This window comes from Podarcis cretensis (assembly GCF_951804945.1).
Source record: "Podarcis cretensis genome assembly, chromosome: 9".
In the NCBI taxonomy this organism is placed as follows: Eukaryota; Metazoa; Chordata; class Lepidosauria; order Squamata; family Lacertidae; genus Podarcis; species Podarcis cretensis.
This window is the reverse complement of record NC_137178.1, coordinates 62,324,758-62,343,491: the sequence shown is the minus strand read 5'-3', so window position 1 is coordinate 62,343,491 and position 18,734 is coordinate 62,324,758. Positions and strand designations below refer to the sequence as shown.

The following is an 18,734-nucleotide window of genomic DNA, read 5'->3' as shown; positions in this document are numbered from 1 at the left end:
TCGCAAGACGAAAAACTCGCTAGACGAAAGAGTTTTCCGTCTTTTGAGGTGCTTCGCAAGACGAATTTCCCTATGGGCTTGCTTCGCAAGACGAAAACGTCTTGAGTTCTTGCGAGTTTTTTCCCTTTCCTCCCCTTTTTCTAAGCCGCTAAGCCGCTAATAGCCGCTTAGCCGCTAATCCGCTAATAGTGCTAATCCGCTAATAGGCGTGCTTCGCAAGACGAAAAAACCGCAAGACGAAGAGACTCACGGAATGAATTAATTTCGTCTTGCGAGGCACCACTGTACTTTAAATGTATACTCTTATAAAACTGCAGGTGATTACAATAATCCCACCAATGTTCTTATCTGTTTACAGTTTGTTTGTAAATATTCAACAAACCATTTCCATTCTTTTATTAAAAAAAGTTTGTTATCTTGATTTCTTATTTGTCTGCTAAGTTTTGCCATTTCATTCTTCTTTTGTTGGGGCTGTCTAGGGGAGCTGGGGGCACTGATATACTGTGGTTCCGCTCCTTCCTCCAGGGCCGTGCCCAGAAGGTGATGTCAGGGGTTGGATGTTCGGACCCCTGAGCTCTCACTTGTGGGGTGCCTCAGGGTTCCGTCCTCTCCTCCATGCTTTTCAACATCTACATGCAGCTGCTGGGAGAGATCATCAGGGGGTTTGGGCTGGGTGTTCATCAGTATGCGGATGATACCAAGCTTTACCTCGTTTAAATCAGAACCAGTGGGAATGTTGAACATCCTGTGTGAGTGTCTGGAGGCAGTTGGAAGATGGATGGTGGATCATGGATTGAGGTTGAATCCAAACATAACAGAGGTACCATTTCTGGGGCACAGGGGGCAGGCAGGTTTGAGGGATTCCCTGGTCATGAATGGGGTAACCGTGCCCCTAAGGGACCAGGTGCGCAGCCTGGGAGTCATTATGGACTCACAGCTGTTCATGGGTTACTCCTGCATCCAGGGCAGAAGTCTAACAGCTCCACCTAGTACACTGGCTGAGACCCTACCTGCCTGCGCACTTTCTCAGCAGAGTGGTATATGCTCTGGTTATTTCCTGCTTGGACTACAGCAATGCGCTCTCTGTGGAGCTACCTTTGAAGGTGTCTCAGAAACTACAACTAATCCAGAATGTGGCAGCTAGACTGGTGACTGGGAGCAGTCGCCAGGACCATAACACTGGTCCCAAAGGATCTAGATTGGCTCCCAGTACGTTTCCGAGCACAATTTGAAGTGTTGGTGCTGACCTTTAAAGCCCTAAATGCCCTCAGCCCACTATACCTGAAGGAGCGTCTCCACCCCCATCGTTCCGCCCGACGCTGAGGTCCAGCTCCAAGGGCCTTCTGGTGGTTCCCTCCCTGCGAAAAGTGAAGTTATAGGGAACCAGGCAGAGGGCCTTCACGCTAGTGGCACCCGCCCTGTGGAATGCCCTCCCATCAGATGTCAAACAGATAAATAACTTTATGACTTTTAGAAGACATCTGAAGGCAGTACAGGGAAATTCTTAATGGTTGATGCGTTGCTGTGTTTTTAATATTTGGTTGGGAGCTACCCAGAGTGGCTGGGGTAACCCAGTCAGATGGGTAACAGACTGGTGACTAACAACAGCAGCAGCAGCAACAACAGCAACAGCACTTTCTAATGATGGATGCTTCTATACGACTGTTTATTGTGTATGGGTGTTTATTGCTCTCATTAGTGCAAGTTTTTGTAGTGTCTCCCCATTGCAGTCTTATTTAGGAATAAGTCAAGTTTTAAAGGATTGTGCTACATGTGAAACAACAAACATGCTTGCCTATGAAAAAGACTGCTTCTGTTTCCCTCATGTGTGAAACATTTCAGTTAGGGGATTCTGGTTGAAATCAACCATGCAGATTCAATCTAATTTTAAAGAAATTTGCAGGAGGAGGATTATTCTGTTTCTTTTCTACAGTTTGACTGAACCATGTTTTTTTCTTTTCTTTTATAAGCAGGTGTTTCCGGCATAGAAAGAAAAACATCTCTGTGGTTAGACTATTTCCGTAAGTATATGAACCATCACATTCACCAACCTGCTGCTTTTGCACTAGACTGAACTATGTTTGAGGTCTATAAATCCAGTGCTTTGAGTTTGCAGCGTTATCACCGTAACCAAATTTTATTTCTCACCTTTTGGAGACTTCCATGGTTTTCCAACAGTAAATGGATCATCATTGTATTTTATTAGAATAGAAGGCATTTGGGCTACCTGGTTTCTGAGCTTAGGAGCTCTGCTGGCTTAGGCCACATGCTATTTGCATGGTGACAGAAAACAACTTCTGTGCTGCCCAAAATGTACAGTGGAACCTCAGGTTATGTACCGTCCTCCTTACGAACGCTTTGGGTAACGAGCTCCACTAATCCAGAAGTAGGTAGTGAACTTTGCCCTGGGATGCGAGCGGAAGTCGTGCGCAGCGGGAGACCCCATTAGCGAAAACGCGCCTCAGGTTAAAAACGGTTTCGGGTTAAGAACGGACCTCCGGAACAAATTAAATTCATAACCAGAGGTACCACTGTACATGGAAGACAGAAGGAATGTTACATTTAATATAAAGTACCTGTAAAGTTTGCATTTTCTGAGGTGAATTCCAGGACATATCCTGGAAAATCAGGATGTATGGCAGCCCTCGAATAGTGCTTTATTTGATCTTGATCATTGTTTATTTTACAGGTATTGTGACTTTTAACATAGGCTCAAATTATTAATATTAATGTCTGATGCTTTATTATTATTTTATTATTTTATTATTTTATTTTTATTTATATATTTTATTTTTTTATTTATGATTTATTTATATATTATCTAATATATAAATTATATACACACACACACGCATATATATATTTTACCATTCTGTGTTTATATGTGTGTGTGTGTATATATTGCTTTATTATTATGTTTTATTATGTTAATGTGTGTTGTAAGCTGATCAGAGTGGCTGGGGTAACCCAGCCAGATTCGGGCGGGGGTATAAATAAATTATAATTATAATCATCATCATCATCATCAAATCAACCTTTGGAAAGGGCTACATTCTTCGCCAGTGTTTTCCTTGTGGCAAGGAGTTTCACAGCTCAGCTTTCCTCCACCTCAGTACGTACATTTCCTGTGGAGGCACAGCGACTCAGCCTTCCCATCTGAGGCAGGACAAGCCAATAAAACGAAGTCCAATATCCTTCGCGGTCCCTCGAACAGCGCGCGCGCGGAATTCTCCGCTTCCCCTTTTCCCGCATGCGCGGGAAGATTTTGCGCACGCGCGGAGAGGTGGGTTCCCCCCTCCGCCATGCGAACTCGAGAGGCGACGGCAGCGTGGGCGCATGCGCAGCAAAAGCTCGAGAAGCTCGGCGGCTTTCTGGCGGGAAGCCTCGCGCCGGCGCACCCCCCCCAACCCGTCTCCTGCGTGGGAGAGTGCGGCGCGTGATGTCACAGAGCCTGCCCTTCCGCGCCTGCGCTTGGTGGTGGTGGTGACGTGCCGGGTGCTGGCGAGCCGGTTGGTTGGATGGAGGCGGCGCTTTGTTTTAACCCATTCCTCTGCCGCTCCCTTGCCCTTGCTGTTTCTGAGAGTGGCGAGCGGGGAGCCATACGTCCGGATTTCCCCGGACATTTAAACTTTATTTATTTATTCATTTGCGAGCACATGGCCTGCAGATCTTTATGACCTCCTTACTTAAATGTACACATAAAAGCATATCAAAATCCAGCAGTAGTGGACAGTAGTAGCTGACCTCCTGACGGGTCAGCTGCTCCCTTCTCCTCCTTCCAACAGGTAAAGGTAAAGGTACCCCTGCCCATACGGGCCAGTCTTGACAGACTCTGGGGTTGTGCGCCCATCTCACTTAAGAGGCCAGGGGCCAGCGCTGTCCGGAGACACTTCCGGGTCACGTGGCCAGCGTGACATCGCTGCTCTGGCAAGCCAGAGCCGCACACGGAAACGCCGTTTACCTTCCCGCTGGTAAGCGGTCCCTATTTATCTACTTGCACCCGGAGGTGCTTTCGAACTGCTAGGTTGGCAGGCGCTGGGACCGAGCAGCGGGAGCGCACCCCGCCGCAGGGATTCGAACCGCCGACCTTTCGATCGGCAAGTCCTAGGCGCTGAGGCTTTAACGCACAGCGCCACCTGCGTCCCCTCTTCCAACAGGTAAGCATCAGTAACTCACCTGGTAAGCGTCTCTGTGGCACGACAGGAAATCCAGATAACAACTTCTTGCTGGTCTTTCTTTAACGTTTCACATCGGTATCCCTTCCTTCTTGCGAGGAGCTTGGCAGTGCCTCGCGACAACGACGCTGCGAGGTAGTACATGATTGGTTCCGATGATCCACAGAACCACTTTATACCTCCCTGCTGCCTCAAGATGAAAAAAAACAAATGCTGCATGCTCCGCTGCTAGATTCTGCGCTTCCAAGATGAATATTCGCCAAAGGATGGTTTGCACCACAAACTAGACCCCAAATGCAAGACAGGTCATCACTTTTAACCGTTTGTCCCTGTTTTCTATTGTTATAGAAATTCTAAGGTCTCAAATATAGGATAAATGTTGGTAATTGCACAAGGTAAACACACATACATAAGTACAGTGCTTTTTTCTGGGGGTACGTATACCCCTAAACATTTTGTGAATAGATGTGGTGTCAAATACATATTTGTGGCCTCATAATGTGTGTAGTGGCCTGATTTAAAAACAGATGCATTTGGCTCGCAAAATATAGATGTACAGCACTTATATAGATTTCCCATAGATCCTTTATGAATTATGCATACATAAATAACATTCCCTGACACCTAGGAATTTCAGTCTGGGTTATCCCCAACATTCTTTTTTGGGGGGGAACTAGTTTTAAACATTCCCTCCCCCTCCCCCATTCATTATAAATCATTTCCCAAAACACTTTTACCTTTTTACATGTCCACCACATATGAAAAAACATTCCCTCAGCTCCTTTACACTTCCAACACATACCTGATTCTCTTTTATAAATTTAGCCAACCTACTCGGAGTTAAGTACCATTTATGAATCATTTTCGAATAATTCTCTTTCCATGAATAACATGCAGTAAATTTTAGGTCACTTTTCCAGAGTTTTATATCTATTGCCGAGTGTGTCACTGGAGCTTTAACAAACTCCTCTTTTGGTTCCCATTCTAGTAGAAAATTATACATTTTAGACAAAAGTTTATCCTTATTTTGTAAATATAAGCGTAACAACTTTGCAAAAAAAAAAAAAAAGCGCTCAACAACCTTTACACACCAATATGTTGCCCTTGTCCGTATGGTCAGTAAATCAGTGACACAAGTCATGGGGTGGGGGATACTCCCTAGGAAAAATATTGTAGAAATTATATATTGGCTTGCAAATATGAAAATATAACAACGGAGCCCCAATGCTCAGCATCCTTTGGAAGAGGAAGAATCTCTTGGGCAGCTATATGCGTGGAGGCAGGAGATAGACAGAAAATAGGTGGGAGCAGAGCTGGAGCTGATTCTTACTTTTGTGGTTTTATTTGCAGAGAAGAAATGTGAGCAGCAAGGACTTAGAGGAGTTCTGGCGGAATAGTTTCGTGGTGATATCCCTTCACCTCGTCACCCGGCACGTCATTCTCAGGTTACCAGATCTGTAAGGGCCATGAGAAAACAGAGGGTGACTGATGATTGTTGGAGCTCTAGAGGACGATGCCACCCTGACTATAGCTGCGGGAAGAAGTATGGCAGCGTCTATTGCTTTTATGCTCTCCGTGTGGGGTTGGCCCTGGGAATGAATGTTTTCACCTAGAGAACGGCTTGGAATATACATTTTTGTCTACAGCCAGAGGAGCAAAGCTTCTCCACAATGAAGCTCAGCTTTGCCTTTAGCCTCTCCATGGTTTTCGCAGTGGGAATGCTTCATGGTAAGAGACTTTTTCCATAGCAGGGAGGCATGAAGGAGGGTGTTAGGGTTGAAATATGGCAACCCTGCTACAGACTCCCAACAATTTCAGTATGCAGAGATGCAGATGCATAATTTTAATAATTTTAGGGAACTAGGAGGGTGTCACTACATGGCAGTGTAGTCTCATGGAAAGAAACAGAGTTAGCAATGAGGTGGAGGGAACCTTCTTTCATATGTGGTGGACCTGTAAAAGGGTAAAAAAGTATTGGGAAATAATTTATAACGAATTGGAAAAAATGTTTAAAAGCACCTTTCCAAAAAACAACAACCAGAGTCCTTTTCGTTAGGGACAATTCAGATTGAAATTCCCAGGTGTCAGAAAAGGTTATTTATGTATGCCACTACGGTGGCCCATGTTTTGTTAGCCCCAAAATGGAAAACAGGAGATGTCCCAACCAAAGAAGAATGGCAACTTAAACTGATGGAATATGCGCAGCTTGCAGATCTAACTTATAGAATAAGAGAACAAGAAGAACATCCGTTTAAAGAAGATTGGAAAATGTTTATTGAATATAATGGGGGGAAATTGTGTACACTAGAAAACATTGGCAGCAGTAAGATAAATTCAGCAGTGTAAATACATTTTGATGGATGTAACAGTGGAATACTGAATGGTTTAGTTTATATAAAATATGCAGGGATTTATGCTATGCAGAATGAACCAAGGAAAGAGAAGAAGGGAAGTCACTGATATTTTAAGGTTGTCTAAATGAATATTCTAAATTGCAAAACAGAAAATTACACACACAGAGCGCTTTTTTCCTAAAAAATATGCTTAGGGGTACTCTCATTTTACTACTTGTATTGAATTACTGCCCATCAATGAGGCCAAACTTAGATTCACAAACTGTTTAGGGGCATGCATACCCCTGCGTCCCTCCAGAAAAAAGCACTGTATATAAATATATTTAGAGAGAGAGAGGGGAAAAAAACGGAGTTAGGGTTGAAATATGGCAACCCTGCTACAGACTCGCAACAATTTCAGTATGCAGAGATGCAAATACATATTTTAATAACTCTAGGAAATTAGGAGGGTGCCACTACATGGCAGCGTAGTCTCATGGAAAGAAACGGGATTAGGACAGAGTTTTAGCACCTGAAGTTTAACATCCATGGTTTCCTTTTAAAGAACTCGGGGAAATGTATTTTCGAGAGGTGCGAAGAATTCTTTTTTTAGCAATCCCAACCCTGTTATTGAACTACAGTTTCCAGGGTCCCTTGACTTGCAGCTGTTTTACGTTTCTATTGTAGACATGCCACCAAGTGCTTATCAAACTATCCCCATCAACCAACCTTGCCTTTTAAAATGTATAATATACTACTGCAAATATCAAAATCGGCTCGTGTGGCTCTGGAAGTCAGAAGCCAAATAAGTTTACAATGGACGATGTAAAATTGAATATATCTGTTTTATACAGTTGCTAAGGCAGCACAAGGGAAATATGCTCAAATGCTCTTTAATGAGCTCTTTGAAGACTATTCAAATGCTCTCAGACCAGTGGAAGATACAGACAGCGTACTGAATGTCACTCTTCAGATCACTCTCTCCCAAATAAAGGATATGGTAAGTAAAAGATGTCTATATTCTACAGATGGAAAGCCCCTGATCTTGTCTGTCAAATTTGAATTGCAGAGGCTTAAGGACTTTTGTTTTTATCTTGCTGCTTCTACGTACTTGAAGCATAGCTGTCAACTTACAGATTTGAAAATAAGGGATCAGCAGCCAAAATAAGGGATCAACAATTACTTTGATAAAATACATATTTTGTTGCGTGCAAATGGCTTTAGATACCTATTAGGTCCATAAATTACCATATAGCACATATTCAACACAAAAAAACAGCAACAATTTGTTATTGGCAAAGGACAGCTGGACATAGAAAGGGCCCCATTACTTTCAGTAGCTTATTTAAGGGACATCATCAATAAGGGACAGCAGCGGGACATGGCGCTGGGATAAGGGACTGTCCCACCAAATAAGGGATGCTTGACAGCTATGACTTGAAGGAAGACTTTGATATGGCTTGTTTCTCTTTTTCTTTGCTTCTCTGACTCACTGAAAGGAAATTACAGTACAGGCTGAAACTTACATTGGATTTTGTTAGGATCTGTAATGCGCTTGTCATCCTTGAGCTGCCTAGTTTATGGTTCTAACTGCAATACTCTATTTGTTTTTTTAATTATAATTGAACATACATGCTATTGTTATAACCCCCGCCCTAAGACCTTATGACAAAGGGTGGCTAAGAAACAGAATAAAAAATTTCCTGTATTAATGTTAGTAATGCACTCCGGTTTTCATTTCCCCATGTAGACAATTAAGACACTTACTCCTTATGATAAGAAGCAGTAGTTGAGCTACAAGTGAGTTACTGTTTTTTGTTACGTGATTATATCAGGCCAACACAAAAATACCGTATTTCTTGCTCTATAAGACTCACTTTTTCCCTCCTAAAAAGTAAGGGGAAATGTGTGTGCGTCTTATGGAGCAAATACAGGCTGCGCAGCTATCCCAGAAGCCAGAACAGCAAGAGGGATTGCTGCTTTCACTGCATAGCGATCCCTCTTGCTGTTCTGGCTTCTGAGATTCAGAATATTTTTTTTCTTGTTTTTCTCCTCCAAAAACTAGGTGCGTCTTATACAGCGAAAAATACGGTATATATTGATCACAATCTAAAGAGGATTCTCTCTGCCCCGTTTGCCCCATATCCCTTCCCTGGGGTGCAATCTGAGAAGAATATGGGTATTCTAATTATATCAGTGGGGCAGATTGTGGAACTCCTTCCCTTTTGTCTCAGTTAGTCATGCCTACATCCTGTTGAAATCAGTGTGTCAGGGGAGCTCAGTAAACCTAGCCCAAACTTTGCCAACCTGGTCCCTTTCGGATGTTTTGAACCACAACTCCTATCAGCCTCACCCTAGTTGCAGTCCAAGACAAAAAGCAAATCTGACTTAAGCAAAACAATATATATGGCTGAAGATACTGCTGAGCTCTGGCTCCTCTGTGTGATGCGTTTTTATGAACACCAAAAATATAAGCAGACCACAAAGGTCTTTGCAGATGCATATTTTAATAATTCCAGGAAACTAGGACTGCTGCAGCCACCCACTGTGTCAATGCATGATGGAAAACTGCCATCATGACGTGACAAAGAAAGCACAATCTATAATTATGTCACCGAGGTTCTAACTATGTCAACTTTTCTGTGAATCAGCTCTGTGTGTTGCCACAGAGCAGTACATTCACTTTTAGATCTACAGCATATTCCAAAATAACCTTCTGGATGTGTTGACTTGCAGACATGTTCGTGCGAGAAGCTGTAGCTGATTGTCAAAGCACATGCAAAATGTCCCAGGTTTAATCCTGGACATCTCCTTTTTTATTAGTTTTTTATTCATATTTTTCAATTTTACACATTTCTTTAGTTTTACAATCAATTTAACATTTCCAAATGTTGTCTTCCTTCCCCCTCTTTCTACGGTTCCTTAAATTATTATTATTTATATCTTCTGCATTTCCAAGTTCATTTAACTTGCTCATTTATTTATCTGCTGTAAATATATACTCTTATAAAACTGCAGATTATTACATTAATCCCGCCAATGTTCTTATGTGTTTACAATTTATCTGCAAATATTCAATAAACAATTTCCCTTCTTTTATAAAAAGTTTGTTATCTTGATTTCTTTTTCTTCTGGTAAGTTTCACCATTTCTGCATATTCCATAAGTTTTTGTATCCGTTCTTCTTTTTCTGGGACTTCTACTTCTGCTTCTTTCCGCTTTGGGCCAAGTAACATTCTTGCTGCTATAGTAGCATACATAAATCAATTTCTATACAATTTAGGTAGTTCTTTCCCTATAATTCCCCAAAGAAAAGCTTCTGGGTTATGGTTTTTATAAAAGTTATTTTGAACATCTTTTTCAATTCATTATATATCATTTCCCAATAAATTTTAACCTTACTGCAAGACTACCACATATGAGAAAAAGAACCTTCTTTCTCTTTACATTTCCAGCATTGGTTTGATTTAGATTTATGCATTTTTGCCAGTTTGCTTGGAGTTAGATACATCATTGATTTATCATTTTCATATCATTTTCTCTTAAACCATTTGTTGTTGTTGTTTAGTCATTTAGTTGTGTCTGACTCTTCGCGACCCCATGGACCAGAGCACGCCAGGCACTCCTGTCTTCCACTGCCTCCCGCAGTTTGGTCAAACTCATGCTGGTAGCTTTGAGAACACTGTCCAACCATCTTGTCCTCTGTTGTCCTCTTCTCCTTGTGCCCTCCATCTTTTCCAACATCAGGGTCTTTTCCAGGGAGACTTCTCTTCTCATGAGGTGGCCAAAGTATTGGAGCAGCAGCTTCAGGATCTGTCCTTCCAGTGAGCACTCAGGGCTGATTTCCTTCAGAATGGATAGGTTTGATCTTCTTGCAGTCCATGGGACTCTCAAGAGTCTCCTCCAGCACCAGAATTCAAAAGCATCCATTCTTCGGCAATCAGCCTTCTTTATGGTCCAGCTCTCACTTCCATACATCACTAAATTTTATATCCATATTCCACAATCATTCTCACGCTTCCATATCTGTTATGAGCGATATCTATTGCTAATCCCGGACATCTCCAGACAGGACTTTGAGATACTGTTTTTCAAGGGAGTGCAACCTATGGCTCCTTACATGTTTTTGGGTTCTCATCTCCCATCATCCTCAGCCAGCATAGCCCATTGTTAAGGATGATCGGAGTTGTAGTCCAGAAATACCTGGAGGGCCACAGGTTGCCCACCCTTGGGGTGGACAATATATGGTCTGATTCTGTATAAGACTGCTTCCTATGTTCCTAAGTATAGGCCTCCTGTCATATTCCAGGATGAGAGAAACCAAATTTTGACCGCCTACCTATGGATTCGACAAACGTGGTATGATGCCTATTTGAAGTGGGACAAGGATGAATATGATGGGCTGGATTCTATCCGAATCCCCAGCAATCTGGTATGGAGACCAGACATTGTCCTTTATAACAAGTAAGTCTGGCCCGGGAAGGTTTCTTACAAATGTGCAAGCAAGAATCTCGCGCTATGCTTATTTATCTATTCATTGGTGGGGGAAGTGAAGGATCTGGGGCCAGCTTGCAGAAAGAAGTTGCCTGGGGAAAATGATAGATGTGTACCTTGTGTAAATTGCATCCATTTTGCAGCTGGGAAGAGGTGACCGCCAGGTATTTGGAAACACAAATTGGCCGGCAAAAAGTAGTTCTAGTTTCAAATGATCTTGTGAGCTTAGGGCCAACAAGCCACCTACGGTCACCTTTCATCTGGTTGAATGATCAACGTGAAATCTTCCCTTGCCCCAAGCTTTTATTTCCTTTGATGGGAAATCTAGGTTATTTCACAACACTTGTGTTACTTCCATCAGACATCTCTAGTCACCGGATAGGTTGTTGACACATAAAATATTTTCTCTTTCATCTACGTAAGAAAAAGGATGTGAAAATTGCACGTGCCTATACCGAAAGGTGTTTGAATGCCACAGTTTCAAAAGTGCTAAGGAAAAGCTCTCTCATGCTCTGGCAGACAGCCAGGCATGTCATGTTTTGAATCTGTTTGTGAAGGTAGCTCAATGACAATTCACACACTGGCCATTTCATTCCGATATTGACTTTTGAGTAAAGTCATTCAGAAGGTATTCAAACTCTAAACACCTTTAAAGTATATATTATATTTTATGTGGGCAGTATGTTGTTGATGTTATCCTTAGTATTTATGAAACATAATTAGAATCACAGAATGGTAGAGTTGGAAGGGACCCCAGGGGTCATCTAGTCCAAACCCCTGCAATGCAGAAATCTCAACTAATACATCCATGGCAGATGGCCACCCAACCTCGGCTTAAAACCCTCTCACGTAAAAGTGAAATGTGGTTGCTTGTTCAGCTTCATACATCTTCAATCGATTTAAAAAATCTGCTATTAAGCACATTTAAAACCGTGGTTCTGCCTTTCACACATGCAGCTCACAGTGGGACAGAGGCTCAAAAGCACTTTACGCAAGATGTGTGAAGCCTGCTTTAGTAAAATTGTAGGTGAGCTGAGATGTGAACTGTGAGCTTGTGGCTTCCATCCCCTTCAAGCCTGTCTTGTGCTGTAATAATAATAATAATAATAATAATAATAATAATAATAATATTTGTACCCCGGTCATCTGGCTGGGTTTCCCCAGCCACTCTGGGCGGCTTCCACAAAGACCAAAAATACACTAAGATGTCACACATTAAAAACTTCCCTAAACAGGGCTGCCTTAAGATGTCTTCTGAATGTCAGGTAGTTGTTTATCTCTTTGACATCTGATGGGAGGGCGTTCCACAGGGCGGGCGCCACTACAGAGAAGGCCCTCTGCCTGGTTCCCTGTAGCTTTGCTTCTTGCAATGAGGGAACCACCAGAAGGCCCTCGGCGCTGGACCTCAGCGTCCGGGCAGAACAATGGGGGTGGAGACGCTCCTTCAGGTATACTGGGCCAAGGACTTTTAGGGCTTTAAAGGTCAACACCAACACTTTGAATTGTGCTCAGAAACATACTGGGAGTTATGGGAGGGTGGTGCTGTGGTCTAAACCACTGAGCCTCTTGGGCTTGCCGATCTGAAGGTTGGCGGTTCGAATCCCTGTGACAAGGTGATTTATCTGCATATACTTATTGTTTTATATGGTGTTGTTGTTGATTTAGGGCTGATGATGACTTTTCCGAGCCCGTGAACACTAACATTGTATTGAGGCACGATGGCAAGATTACTTGGGATTCACCGGCTATAACAAAAAGCTCATGTGTGGTGGATGTATCTTACTTCCCCTTCGATAGCCAGGAGTGCAACCTAACCTTTGGTTCTTGGACCTACAATGGTAATCAGGTAGATATTTTCAATTCTTTAGACAGCGGCGACCTCTCAGACTTTATAGAAGACGTGGAGTGGGAGATTCACGGCATGCCGGCTGTTAGGAATGTGATAACCTATGGCTGCTGCTCAGAGCCTTATCCAGATGTTACATTCACCCTTATTTTGAAAAGGAAATCATCTTTCTATATATTTAACCTGCTGCTTCCTTGTCTGTTGATATCTTTTCTGGCTCCACTGGGATTCTACCTCCCAGCAGACTCTGGAGAAAAAGTGTCTCTGGGGGTCACTGTTCTGCTTGCCCTGACCGTGTTTCAGCTAATGGTTGCGGAGAGCATGCCTCCTTCTGAAAATGTGCCCTTGATCGGTAGGTATCTGAGCATTTATACTTTTTATGTAATTGAGCTGTGAAGGGTCCATTATTTGATGATGTTGTTGCCTCTATGGAGCAAGCCAGCCCCTCCAGAATAAAGTGGTACCTTGGTTCTCGAACTTACATAATCCATTCCAGGAGTCTGTTCGGCTCATGAACCCGTTCAAAAACCAAGGCGTGTCTTCTGATTGGCTGCAGGAGCTTCCTGCACTCAAGCGGAAGCCGCCTCGGATGTTTGGCTTCCAAAAAATGTTCACAAACTGGAACACTTACTTCCAGGTTTGCGACGCTCGGGAGCCGATTTGTTTGACAACTAAGCCGTTCGAGAACCAAGGTACCACTGTATGTGATGACACCGAACTCACCTTTGCTGTAACTCAAAGCCAAACATAGTATTTGGGCTAAGATGTCACGAGCCTTTCATACAATAAATAAACTTACATATCCAATTCATTTTCCCTTATTGGATACAATGTGGCAAAACTTAGCTTAAGTCCCATTGATTTTGATGGTTCTACTTTAAGCAAGATTTAGTCTGTGCTATGCATTTAAGGGACGTGGGTGGCGCTGTGGGTAAAACCTCAGCGCCTAGGACTTGCTGATCGTCAGGTCGGCGGTTCGAATCCCTGCGGCGGGGTGAGCTCCCATTGCTCGGTCCCAGCGCCTGCCAACCTAGCAGTTTGAAAGCACCCCTGGGTGCAAGTAGATAAATAGGGACCGCTTACTAGCAGGAAGGTAAACGGCATTTCCGTGTGCTGCGCTGGCTCGCCAGATGCAGCTTGTCACACTGGCCACGTGACCCGGAAGTGTCTGCGGACAGCGCTGGCCCCCGGCCTCTTAAGTGAGATGGGCGCACAACCCAAGAGTCGGACACGACTGGCCCGTATGGGCAGGGGTACCTTTACTTTACCTTTATGCATTTATTGAAGTTCCTCAAATGTGACATAATCCTAACATTTGGTACAATGCATTGCAAAATAACAATTTAATGGGATAATTATCCCAACAAGTCCAGCTATGATGGGGGGGCTGCAGAGGATGCATCTGAGCCGATATAGGATAAGAAATAAAACTCAGTCCTGCCTTCTTCCTGATCCCCTGTGTTTGCCCTTGCAGAGCTGGTGGTGCTTTGTCAGAATGCCTAAGGTGTATCCTGAAATGATAACTTTAGGGCTATGAAGTAGGGATTCTTTCCCCAGGAGGTGGGTTGCCTGGTGCCAACCTAGGTATCTTTTAGGTACTGGGAGTTGGAGTCAACTAAGTTGTTCTGCTACTGGAAGTCGGCCCAAGGATTCAAATTAGTGCACTGGGACTTCCCCATCTCCCTCACAATTTCTCCCACCTCACCCAAATCCACTCTGAAGCATTCGAAGAATCATCAGATTGGCGCATAGCGTTGCCAGACGGGACAATTGTCATAGCGCAACATTAAGTTCAACTCTGGGCAAAGACTCTCTCCGTGCTGTTGCTTGTTGTATGCTATTTGTCTTAGCATGCTTTACAGTGCTTTGGAAGTATTGATGAAGGGCAATATTGATTTTGTAGAAAACCAACCAACAGGGTCTAGCTGGTCACTTTTGGAGACAGAGTGATGAACGAAGAGCCCTTTCGTTTGATGCCATAAGGCAATTTTTGTGCAAGTGATAGTTCACATATGGACAGATTCCCTAGACTTAAAAGGAAATGTGGTCCTTTCAATGATGCTAATGTCTTGTAATAAGGTAAAGGTAAAGGGACCCCTGACCATTAGGTCCAGTCATGACCGACTCTGGGGTTGCGGCGCTCATCTTGCTTTATTGGCCAAGGGAGCCGGCGTACAGCTTCCGGGTCATGTGGCCAGCATGACTAAGCTGCTTCTGGCGAACCAGAGCAGTGCACGGAAATGCTGTTTACCTTCCTGCTGGAGTGGTACCTATTTATCTACTTGCACTTTGACATGCTTTCGAACTGCTAGGTTGGCAGGAGCAGGGACCGAGCAACGGGAGCTCACCCCGTCGCGGGGATTCAAACCGCCAACCTTCTCATCGGCAAGTCCTAGGCTCTGTGGTTTAACCCACAGCGCCACCCGCATCTTGTAATGATGTCCACCAAATTCATTGCCAGCTCTGGTTGTCATGAACATGATCATAACATTGGATTCTGCTTAGGAACATTCTTATACGGGGCCAGATTCAGCTACCTGGTCCTCCTAGTGAAAGCCCACACAAGGACTTCTGCTAGCACAATGGGGCATTCCCCTCTCCAAGTGCCTCTGGGAACGGGGTCAGGAGGTCCCTTAGAACAGTACTCAGATGGAGAAAAGGGGAGTTTGTTTTGTTGGGCCAGCAGAGATGCTTTCACAGAAGGAAAGGTAAAGTGGGTGGCGGGTGATGTTGTGCTCTAAACCACTGAGGCTCTTGGGCAGGCATAGGCAAACTCCAGCCCTCCAGATGTTTGGGACTACAATTCCCACCATCCCTGACTACTGGTCCTGTTAGCTAGGGATGGTGGGAATTGTAGCCCAAACATCTGGAGCGCCAGAGTTTGCCTATGCCTGCTCTTGGGCTTGCTGATCAGAAGGTCGGCAGTTCGAATCCCTGCGACGGGGTGAGCTCCTGTTGCTCTGTCCCATCTCCTGCCAACCTAGCAGTTTGAAAGCACACCAGTGCAAGTAGATAAATAGGTACCTCTGTGGTGGGAAGGTAAATGGCATTTGGCGCGGTGTTCCGTCATGCCAGAAGCGGTTTAGTCCTGCTGGCCACATGAACCGGAAAGCTGTCTGTGGACAAACACTGGCTCCCTCGGCCTGAAAAGCAAGATGAGCGCCACAACCCCATAGTCGCCTTTGACTGGACTTAACTGTCCAGGGGTCCTTTACCCTTTACCCTTTTTTTTACCACAGAAGAAACCATGTCCTGGGATAGCTCAGAGCATGAGACTCTTAATCTCAGGGTTATGGGTTCAAGCCCTACGTTGGGTAAAGATTCCTGTATGGCAGGGGGTTGGACTAGATGACCCTTGTGTTCCCTTCCAGTCCTACAGTTCTTTGATTTTGTGACCCTATACCACTTTGAGCTCCTTGGAGGAAAGGGACAGAAACGTAATAAAATAAGCAATAAACATCTAGAACTGCGCAATGTTGAACTCCTCCCGTGATTGCTTGTTGTCGTTAATTCAAGCATTTGAGCCGTCTTTTCCCCTCACCTCATAGGTAAATATTACATTGCTACTATGACAATGATCACAGCATCCACAGCACTGACCATCATTATAATGAATATCCATTACTGTGGATCAGGAGCCAAGCCTGTCCCACAGTGGGCGAGAGTGGTCATCTTGGACTATATGTCAAAGATCTTCTTCGTTTATGACGTTGGCGAAAACTGCACAAGTTTGCAACGTGTCAAAGAGCAGGACCCAAAGGTGGAAAAGATGAACAGCGCTTGTCGAAAAGACCAAGACAGATACGAAGGGACGAGGAGGCCACTTGCCAAGATCCAACATGGCGGCTGCGACCTCAAAAAGAAGCCCCCAGATGACGTTTGTGACGGCAGTGGAGTCCCGGGTGAAAATGCCAGGGATATTGTTAGTTGCTGTTCCTGCTACAGAATCCTGATCAAGAATATTGAATATATCGCTAGCTGCGTGAGACGCCACAAAGCCAACCACGCCAAAGGAGTGGAGTGGAAGAAGGTAGCCAAAGTGATGGACAGATTCTTCATGTGGATCTTTTTCATCATGGTCTTTTTCATGAGCGTTTTGGTCATTGGCAAAGCACTTTAAGGAGAAATGCAACCAGGGCCGCATATTCCTCAAATGCCCCCATGTTATATTAAAAGAGCTTCGCCTGTGATGAAAGTGGATGACGTGTCTCCCCCAACCCTAGAACTTCATTCTTATCGAGTCTTCTCCAATTCCACGTGGGGGCAAAACATGTGCTTTCAGGATGAGGGTCTGCGATCTGAACCACACCTGACTTGGAAATAAACTGCACGGTACTTCCTTCCAAGTAAATGAGTACAGAACAAAAGTGCATATTTTTATAGTTTTCCCTACTGTGATGGACGTTTCCTGAAAGGAAGAAAGGAACTATAGAAGTCCAATTATCTCCAACAAGAACCAGTTTGGTCAAGGACAGAGTCTTAGACCTGGATCAAGGAGGCTGATCTCTATATGTGTCTGTCTATCTGTCTGTCTGTCTGTCTGTCTGTCTGTCTGTCTGTCTATTTCTCTTTCTCTCTCTCTCCCTCTCTCTCTCCCCTTCACTGAGCTTGTTAGATGGTTTCGTGCAAGTTTCTATCCCTCATTCTCTCTCGGTTTCATGCAAGTCCCTATCTCATTCTCTCTTGCGGTGGTGGTCAGGATAAAATTAGATGACTTTACGTTAAGCTCGAGCTGATTGGAGAGAGCAGGTCTGATAAATACCATAATGAATTCTTGCATTGAGTGGGTTCTATGATTCTATTATTGCACATATCCACATTCATCAGCTTGACATCTCATCGTCCAATTATGATAGCTATGAAAGATGCTTAGATTAATCTTGTATCTTGCCCCTTGTTACTTGTTTGTATAGTTAATGTAAAAAATAAACATAATAAAAAGCAATGCCTTTTAAACCAGAAACCTTTTGAAATTTTATAGATTTAAGGTTAACTTTTAAACTAACTTAGCTTGCGACATCGAACTCCTTTTAATTTTTTTTTTGGTCCTGCTTAAATTTGTCTAGCTCTTTCTTTCATTCTTTTCCTTTTTTCTCTGCTGTCCTTTCCCCTCTCCCCTCTCTCTATCCTTTTTTCATTTTTCTCCTCTGCCTCTCTCCAGATCATGGAGAGTGGCAACTCATGTGCAACCCAACATGTGTGAGGGTGCAATCCTCGAGTATTTAAAGTGAATTATGTAATGTGACTGTAGAAGTGCCATATTCCTTAAATCTTGTTTTGTGTGTGTCCAACTTGTTTTGTGTGGCTTTTAATTCGTCCTGTGCTATTTGCAGGACAAAAACCTGGAAATGTGTGTTTGCCTATTACATAGAGCCCATTAAATGAATTCAGGTTTTATTACTGCAGCATGCTGCAAATTTGCCGATGCAGCCTAGGTCATAAACTGATGCCGTTAAGTATTTCCATTCAGCCAAGTAAGGTACCTGTGTTGTAGGTTTGGAAACCCTGATATTCTAGACAGACAAATTCAGGGTGGCACTGAAAAGAGATCGCAGTCCAGAGGTCATGCGATAAAACTCATTTTCATAATTGTTGTAGCTAATGGGGAGCACGCTGGCAAAGCTGTCATTTAAGATGCTGTGGAATCCAACCGAGCTTGCAAAGCTATGCCTTTGTCATTGTCGTTTGTCCCTTCCACCCCACCCAAGATCTCTTCGGAGGAAGGCGATCTTGGACGATCGTATAAATGAAACATAGAATTTGTAACGGTAGGCTTGGCCTTTTGTGCAGAATAATTAAAGATGTAACTGTATCGGGACTCTCATGTATAATGCAAGCCCCAAAGGACAGGTTGGATGTTAAAGGAGCATGCGGCGAAGGGCCACAT

General features: G+C 43.7%; 1 protein-coding gene and 1 long non-coding RNA gene across 7 annotated transcripts in view; one reads left to right on the top strand and one right to left on the bottom strand.

Annotated features, from left to right (window-relative positions):
- LOC307223650 overlaps positions 1-3,390 on the bottom strand; it is a 56,434-nt gene extending 53,044 nt beyond the window's left edge. The window contains exon 1 of one of the 2 annotated variants that reach the window (XR_013842149.1): positions 3,121-3,390. This is a non-coding gene — a long non-coding RNA (uncharacterized lncRNA). The remainder of the gene's footprint in view (positions 1-3,120) is intronic. The other variant, XR_013842150.1, reaches the window with a different exon arrangement.
- On the top strand, positions 1,659-17,825 carry CHRNA9 (cholinergic receptor nicotinic alpha 9 subunit). 5 transcript variants are annotated; one of them, XM_079989788.1, is made up of 7 exons: positions 1,659-2,021; positions 4,275-4,480; positions 5,526-5,903; positions 7,363-7,508; positions 10,817-10,971; positions 12,667-13,199; positions 16,396-17,825. In XM_079989788.1, the coding sequence occupies exons 3-7, from the start codon at positions 5,846-5,848 to the stop codon at positions 16,965-16,967; spliced, it is 1,464 nt and encodes a 487-aa protein (XP_079845914.1). In that variant the 5' UTR covers positions 1,659-2,021; positions 4,275-4,480; positions 5,526-5,845; the 3' UTR covers positions 16,968-17,825. The 5 variants fall into 5 exon arrangements, with proteins under 5 accessions (XP_079845914.1, XP_079845915.1, XP_079845913.1 ...); XM_079989787.1 differs by lacking the exon at positions 1,659-2,021 and adding an exon at positions 3,666-3,754; XM_079989790.1 differs by lacking the exon at positions 1,659-2,021 and having other exon boundaries at positions 4,157-4,480; positions 12,667-12,839; positions 13,089-13,199; positions 16,396-17,824.
- The last annotated feature ends 909 nt before the right edge of the window (positions 17,826-18,734 follow it).